The following is an 8579-nucleotide window of genomic DNA, read 5'->3' as shown; positions in this document are numbered from 1 at the left end:
CCCGTTTTTTTCGTCCAATGGGAAAACTCCAGAGCGGTGTGCGATTCAATATGTTAGCGTCACATTATTCAGCAGCTTTCATTCCACTTCATGAAGCACAATGAGTTCTATAGGGGGATGCAGTGCTTTTGGGCAGAGCTGTAGTTTCGAGTGTGTCTTTGCTTCATTCCAGTGCTGTTCAATAAACACTGTACACCACGGCGTTCAGTAGCCTCTATCTAGCCCGGTTGGGGAGCATGTTTTGAAATGCATTTTAAAGTCCTAGCTGGCCGGTTGAGGTTGTGTTCCTGTGCTCTGTGGACGGGGCTTGTACCTGCTCAGCCTTGCTGTGATTGGCCGACGCGAAGGCCTCAGGGGGGTAGGGATGCCTGTCGAAGCCGCAGTCCAGCGTGCCGGAGAAGGGGGGCTCCCCTCGGAGCTGCTTCCGGGGGGCGCTCCCCACACTGCCCTGGGAGTCCACGCTCAACCGACAGCTCTCCTGATCACCTGAGAGGGAGAGGGAGAGGGAGAGAGACAGGGGTCAGTTAGGATCAGAGAGGAAACACAGTTCAGGACTGCAGAGAGAGAAGGAAGGGAAGGAGAGAGAGATGGATGGATGGATACAGATGGATGGATGGATGGATGGATGGATGGATGGTACTCAACCTTATAATAGTGTCACACAGTCAAAGCACAGCAAAGTGTAATACAGCACAGTGAAAGCATGGTAAAGCACAGAGAGGTCTGGTAAAGCATAGGGAAGCATTGTAAAGCACAGAGAGGTCTGGTAAAGCATAGGGAAGCATTGTAAAGCACAGAGAGGTGTGGTAAAGAACAGGGAAGCATTGTAAAGCACAGAGAGGTCTGGTAAAGCATAGGGAAGCATTGTAAAGCACAGAGAGGTCTGGTAAAGCATAGGGAAGCATTGTAAAGCACAGAGAGGTCTGGTAAAGCATAGGGAAGCATTGTAAAGCACAGAGAGGTCTGGTAAAGCACAGGCAAGCATTGTAAAGCACAGAGAGGTCTGGTAAAGCATAGGGAAGCATTGTAAAGCACAGAGAGGTCTGGTAAAGCACAGGCAAGCATTGTAAAGCACAGAGAGGTCTGGGTGGTACTCACTGTCTTCGTGCTTCCTCTTGCCCTCTCCCCCCATGTGCGCGATGCCCAGCAGGCCGTTGATGGAGTAGGTGGAGCCGAGCGAGTCGGAGTGGGGTGACTCTGGGGGGGTCACCGCTGAGCTGGGGACTGGGGGGGGGGGGGACGACAACATGTGAGCACAGTACTGCAGCCAGACAGCCTCCTATTGCACAGCAGTGTCACCCATTCCAGGTTTTACTAGCAGCTGGATCAGCCCCAGTGTGTCTAGACAACAAGCTCAGGTGTGTCTGATTAAACTCATATGGACTCTTAGTTTGAGGCCACTTCGCTTCATCAAAACCACGATTTAATGATTCCTAATGACATCACCAAGAGACTGACCAAAGTTTAACAAATAAAAATGCTGATGTTAATCAGACACACTGTGGCTAATCAAGGTAATAAAATTATTATTATTATTATTGCAGGGATGGGAATACGACTCCCGTTGCAGAGTAGTTTGATCCACTCCTGGTTTCACTATGAGCTTAACCCTTTCATGAATGAAGCAGTGTGGAGTAGTGGTTAGGGCTCTGGACTCTTGACCGGAGGGTCATGGGTTCAATCCCAGGTGGGAGACACTGCTGCTGTACCCTTGAGCAAGGTACTTTACCTAGATTGCTCCAGTAAAAACCCAACTGTATAAATGGGGAATTGTATGTAAAAATTAATTATATATCTTGTAACAATTGTAAGTCACCCTGGATAAGGGCGTCTTCTAAGAAATAAATAATATTAATAAAAATAATGAAATATTGAAAATAGCTGAACAAAAAGTAGTTTTGGGCAGTTTTTTTCAGGAACAGCAGCTTGAAACCTGCTTCCAGGAGACCCCCGGGAGACCTAGTTTGAGGGTGCTGTATCAAACCCCAAGTCTCCCTGCCTGGTGAGCTGAGCAGTGCCCTGCACCCCCAATCTCCTGAAACCAGGTTCCAAGCCGCAAAAGTGACGCTGCATTCCCTCAGCATTGCTTTATATGGAGAACAAATTGCCTCTCCTCATATGAGGCTGTCATGCATTCCCTGGGCTCCAGTGTGGTGCCGCCCTGCTGGTATGAGGCTTGGTGCTCCAGTGGTTAAAGAAAGGGGTTCGATACCAGGAGGTTCAAATCCCGGCTCAGCCACTGACTCCCTGTGTGTGTGTGTGTGACCCTGAGCAAGTCACTGAACCTCCTTGTGCTCCGTCCTTCGGATGAGACGTCAAACAAACAAGCTCCTATTGGAAGTGACTCTGCAGCAGCAGCAGCAGCAGTTGTTGATGAAGCAGAGTTCACACCCCTAGTCTTTGTAAGTCGCTTTGGATAAAAGCCTCTGCTAAATGACTAATTAATAATAATAATAATAATAATAATAATAATAATACTGATAGTAATAATGCTCACTCAGGCTGTGTCCGGGGTTCAGGTCCTTGCCCTCCAGGGGCAGGATGAAGGGTTGCTGCACTTTGGTTCTGATGATCCGGTTGACGGAGCTCACGCTGGGCACCGTGTCGCTGTCGCACACCCCCTCCGCCAGGAGCCGGTCCCGGATCTCCCACGCGAACATCGTGGGATTCTGACGCTTGTAGTCAGCGATCTTGTCCACTACTTTGGGCGTGGCCACCTTGGGCTTGGACCCGCCTATCACCCCCGGTTTGATGCTTCCTGTCTCGTAGTACCTGCGCGGGGGGGGGTACTAGTTAGTGGATGTTTTCAAGGACTTCCCCCAAGTCTCCAAGATGCTGATAAAATATTAGAACGTAGTCTTTTGCTCTTCACAGTTCTTCTGCGAGTGGTTCAATCCCTCTCTCTCTCTCTCCCTCCCTCCCTCTCTCTCCTCTCTCTCCTCCCTCCCTCTGTCCCTCGCTTCTTCTCTCTCTCCCTCTCTCTCTCTCCCTCCCTCCGTCCCTCTCTCCTTCTCTCTCTCTTGCCAGTCTCCCGCAGTGCCTCACCTCTCTCTCCCCCCTCTCTCCCAGTCACCCGGTGGCTCACCTGCCCAGTATCCCCCACTTCTCCCTCTCCTCTCCCCCCAGTTCCTCTCTCTCCCCCAGTCCCTCTCCCAGTCCCCCGGTGGCTCACCTGCCCAGTATCCCCCACTTCCCCCTCTTCTCTCCCCCCAGTTCCTCTCTCTCCCCCAGTCCCTCTCCCAGTCCCCCGGTGGCTCACCTGCCCAGTATCTTGCTGACGCAGCCGTGGCTGACCCGTAGCTGTCGCGAGATGTCGCAGGGCCGCACGCCCTGGTGCGCCATGTCCACAATGCGCTGGCGGATCACCTCGGGCAGCGGCCGGCCGTTCACAAACATTCCGCCTAGTTGGTTAAGACCGCCATGGCCTGGGGGTGGAGGAGGAGGGGGAGAGATATGAGTCAACGAGCCTCGAAGATACAGGAGCACAGGGACACACAGAAAAACACACACACAGGGGCACGCAGACAGACGCACACACGGGCACGCAGACAGACGCACAGGGGCATGCAGACAGGGCACGCACACAAGGGCACGCAGACAGACACACACAGGGGCACGCAGACAGACGCACAGGGGCACGCAGACAGGGGCATGCACACAAGGGCACGCAGACAGACACACACAGGGGCACGCAGACAGACACACAGACACAAAGACATGCATACAGACTTGCACACAGGCACGCAGACAGACACACAGGCATAGAGACAGGCACACAGACAGATACGTAGACATTGAAAAAGACATGCGGTCAAAAAGTTTGTCATTGAATTAAGTTTCTTTTAGTGTTTCTAAATTCAGCACTGTTGAATGTTTATGGGGGATCATACAGCTACACAAACAAAATACTTTTCTTTCCTGTGGAGACTAGAAACATGATCTTACACACACACACACACACACACACACTGCCTCTCTTAAAGTTTACCCTACCTGTCTGTACTTTACAATGCTTCCCTATGCTTTACCAGACCTCTCTGTGCTTTACAATGCTTCCCTATGCTTTACCATACGTCTCTGTACTTTACAATGCTTCCCTATGCTTTACCATGCCTCTCTGTGCTTTACAATGCTTCCCTATGCTTTACCAGACCTCTCTGTGCTTTACAATGCTTCCCTATGCTTTACCAGACCTCTCTGTGCTTTACAATGCTTCCCTATGCTTTACCACGCCTCTCTGTGCTTTACAATGCTTCCCTATGCTTTACCACGCCTCTCTGTGCTTTACAATGCTTCCCTATGCTTTACCACACCTCTCTGTGCTTTACAATGCTTCCCTATGCTTTACCACACCTCTCTGTGCTTTACAATGCTTCCCTATGCTTTACTACACCTCTCTGTGCTTTACAATGCTTCCATATGCTTTACCACACCTCTCTGTGCTTTACAATGCTTCCCTATGCTTTACCAGACCTCTCTGTGCTTTACAATGCTTCCCTATGCTTTACCAGACCTCTCTGTGCTTTACAATGCTTCCCTATGCTTTACCACTCCTCTCTGTGCTTTACAATGCTTCCCTATGCTTTACCATACCTCTCTGTGCTTTACAATGCTTCCCTATGCTTTACCAGACCTCTCTGTGCTTTACAATGCTTCCCTATGCTTTACCAGACCTCTCTGTGCTTTACAATGCTTCCCTATGCTTTACCACACCTCTCTGTGCTTTACAATGCTTCCCTATGCTTTACCATGCTTTCACAGTGCTGTATTACACTTTGCTATGCTTTTAGTGGGTATTTCTATAAGGTCTCTCTCTCTCTCTCTCTCTCTCTCTCTCTCTCTCTCTCTCTCTCTCTCTCACACACACACACACACAACGCCCTTATTTACTCAGGTGACGGTTTCTCGACACACAGCCTCCCGGTTTTGACCTTGACGAGAATAACCCACGGAGCTGCCCCGCCGTCAGCAGCGTACAGCAGGTATGCTGATCCCGCTGTGCGGTCACAAGGGCAGCGGAGACCTGCCTCGGATCGCTGGCTGGTTATAAGCGAGGGCGTGGCTGTACGGTTTAGCGCGACCTATCAGAGCGCGTTCTTTTGATTTGTAGCGTTCGGGAACACTGGCTTGTTTGATCGTTAAAGATAAAAGCGCCGCTCTGATTAACCCCTTCAGAGCGCTTGCATTGCATTGCATTGCGCGCCCACGGCGCTCCGACATCGTTCAAACGCGGGGAGTTATCATTAAGTTTTTTTTGCTCAAAAGAGCCGACTTCCCACCGTTCCGCTGTGCTTAACACGCCTTTCTCAAGGGAAAGCGTGTTTGAAAACAAACAGTGAGGCTTTGGATGCCATGGTAACCAAAGTCACATGCAAATCTATTAATGTGCTTGTGATGTCTTTCACTACGCAGTTAATGATTAAGAACATAAGAAAGTTTCCAAACGAGAGGAGGCCCCATTCAGCCTATGAAACTCGTTTGGTTGTTAGTAGCTTATTGATCCCAGAATCTCATCATGCAGCTTCTTGAAGGATCCCAGGGTGTCAGTTTCAACAACATTACTGGGGAGTTGGTTCCAGACCCCACAATTCTCTGTGTAAAAAAGTGCCTCCTATTTTCTGTTCTGAATGCCCCTTTATCTAATCTCCATTTGTGATCCCTGGTCCTTGTTTCTTCTTTCAGGTCGAAAAAGTAAAAAAAAAATGTATAATTTATGTTCATTTAAACGTTTGTAAACTTTCTTATGTTCTTTGATACATAAAACTGAGGATACATTGCGTTTATCAGAATTAATAACTAAAGGAACATTATATATACCCCCTCCCCTCAAAACAATTCTTAAATATTTATTTATTTATTTAATATATTAATATTTACTGTATTAAGAAAAAGGGGACTAACCGCTCATGTCGCATCTAGCTAGCATTTTATGGCTAACGGCCTGGGGTTTACCGAACTCCGCGCAATTCTTCCACATGCTAGCGCCCCTGTCCCGGGTAGTGACCCTTTGCTCCGGCGCTCCGCGGTTCCTAGGAGGGAGGACACAGAAAGCAGCGCGTTATAGAAGCGAGTCGGACCGGGCGAAGCTACCTTAAACGGGACGGGTGCAATATATCGCGTGTCTTACAAGGCACAGCATTACAGACCCCCCCCCATGTTTATAGGGCAGCAGTGTGGAGTAGTGGTTAGGGCTCTGGACTCTTGACCGGAGGGTCGTGGGTTCAATCCCAGGTGGGGGACACTGCTGCTGTACCCTTGAGCAAGGTACTTTACCTAGATTGTTCCAGTAAAAACCCAACTGTATAAATGGGTAATTGTATGTAAAAATAATGTGATATCTTGTAACAATTGTAAGTCGCCCTGGATAAGGGTGTCGGCTAAGAAATAAATAATGATAATGTTTGCGTGCGGCGGTGTGTTCTGTAATGCGCATTACAGTGTATTGCAACGGCTATACGAATGTGCCACTGAGAGAACTGAATTATTATATAGGAGACACGTTGTAATAAAATACATAAAAACAACGACATCAAAGCTTTAGGCCTGTATTTAATACCGCATTACAGTCTAAAGTCATACAAAGAAATGTGTTTAAAATCTGTTTAATAAGATCCGTTTAATTCACATTTAGTTCAGATATAGTAAATATAATAATATATAGCTTTGTCGTGTGTATTCATACCGTCTTTAGTATTATAATTACAGAATGACCATTCAAATAATCGCATAAAAGTCGTTCAAAAAGATCAATCGCAACGATTTCAGATTTATTGGGTTCATATTGATTCTGAATCACATGCAGGCCCACGTAAAAAAAAAGGATATATATTTTTAAAATTAATTCAAAGTTTGCTAAAAAAAATCCTCCCTGAACATCTGTAAACGATCCACAATGAAATCAATTCGGAATGTGTATTATTATTATTATTATTATTATTATTATTATTGTATCGGGTGTAATGTTAAAGCTGTTTCCCTCTCAGTAACAGACTTGTCTCTCTCTTGCCCTGTGCCAGGCTTCTGTAGGTAAGTTTTGTCACACTTGTACTTGCTTGAACCAAAATGATTCTTGAAATGTATTTTTGTTTACGACTGTAAGTCGCCCTGGATAAGGGCGTCTGCTAAGAAATAAATAATAATAATAATAATAATAATAATAATAATAATAATAATAATAATAATAATAATAATAATAATAATAACACTATGTAACACAATGATGGGAGACTACATTTGGGGGCTGATTCGTGAAAGTGATTTACAGTATAATCGTAAATCTTGAAAAACTACTCACTTCTAAATCTTTTGTAGTCATTTTTGTATTACTTTAGTATAAATACATGTTAATTTGGATTCATATGTTGTTTTTTTCTGACTTTATGTGAACGAAAAGACACAAATTCGCCCGTTTTCTCATTGGAAATAGGTAAATTTCAAAATATCACTGTCCTGGTCACAAAAGCAAAGTTTGTGGGGAATAATAGCCATTTTCTATACTTTTGAGGCATAAGCAATTAGGAAATAACACTTACTACCCAGGAACCAAAAAAAAAAAAAAATTTGTTACACGGTGTAATAATAGTAAGTGAATCGGGTCCGCGGAGTGCTGCGCTGCTGTAATGCAGTTACCGACCCTGACGGCTCGCAGTGTCCCGGTCCCCCGGGCAGTTAGCCGGGTCCGCACCGATCGTGTGAGCCGGGCTCATGCTCCCGGTGTGAGGCGGTGTCTCTGTGGCGGCGCTGCCTCGCTTTCCGTGGCGCTATGAACGCGTGTTTGCTTGTGTTGTAGACCGTGTGCGGTGTTTATAACGAGGTGTCTCCGGAGCGCATTGATCGGGTCAGTTCTTTTCATTATTATTTTATTCATCATGTGTTTTTTTTTTCTGATTTATAATAAACAATAACTTGGCTTATAAAGGGCCTTGAATATATATATTTCTTTCGTTCTTTCTTTCTTTCAGTCTCTCTCTCACGATAGGTTCAATCTCGTATTATTTTTTATTATTTATAATAATGCTCCTGCTGATTTTATAATAAGTAATTATTTCGTTTCCTGTTCTCAACATGCATATTTAATTTTAGTCTCTCTCCTCTCTCTCTCTCTCTCTCTCTCTCTCTCTCTCTCTCTCTCTCTCTCTCTCTCCTCTTTCTGCAACACTAACTTTCCAAAAACCTTTCTCCTCTCTTTTAATTTAACCCATTGTGTGCGTCTGGGTTTCCTTAACCTCCCTTGGGCGCGCACACACACAGACACACACACACACACGCACTGACACACACACATACACTGACACACACACACTGACACACACACATACACTGACACACACACACTGACACACATACACTGACACACACACACACACACACACACATACACTGATACACACACTGACACACACACACACACACTGACACACATACACACACACATACACTGACACACACACACTGACACACACTGACACACATACACACACACATACACTGACACACACACACTGACACACACACACACTGACACACACACACACTGACACACACACACATACACACAGTCGTTCCACATCAAACGCTGA

At 46.2% G+C, this 8579-nt stretch overlaps 1 protein-coding gene across 1 annotated transcript in view; it reads right to left on the bottom strand.

Annotated features, from left to right (window-relative positions):
• Positions 1-253: 253 nt before the first annotated feature.
• The window catches only part of LOC131706745 (paired box protein Pax-8-like), a 15746-nt gene continuing 7420 nt past the window's right edge, over positions 254-8579 (bottom strand). Inside the window, exons 2-6 of the mRNA XM_059008430.1 lie at positions 5902-6029; positions 3260-3425; positions 2498-2772; positions 1099-1224; positions 254-486 (exon numbers count right to left, since the gene is read on the bottom strand). Of these exons, the coding sequence (XP_058864413.1) occupies positions 254-486; positions 1099-1224; positions 2498-2772; positions 3260-3425; positions 5902-5977 (876 nt within the window). The 5' untranslated portion in view covers positions 5978-6029. The remainder of the gene's footprint in view (positions 487-1098; positions 1225-2497; positions 2773-3259; positions 3426-5901; positions 6030-8579) is intronic.

This window comes from Acipenser ruthenus, chromosome 37 (genome assembly GCF_902713425.1).
Source record: "Acipenser ruthenus chromosome 37, fAciRut3.2 maternal haplotype, whole genome shotgun sequence".
Taxonomy (NCBI): Eukaryota; Metazoa; Chordata; class Actinopteri; order Acipenseriformes; family Acipenseridae; genus Acipenser; species Acipenser ruthenus.
This window is presented reverse-complemented; position numbering and strand designations above follow the sequence as displayed.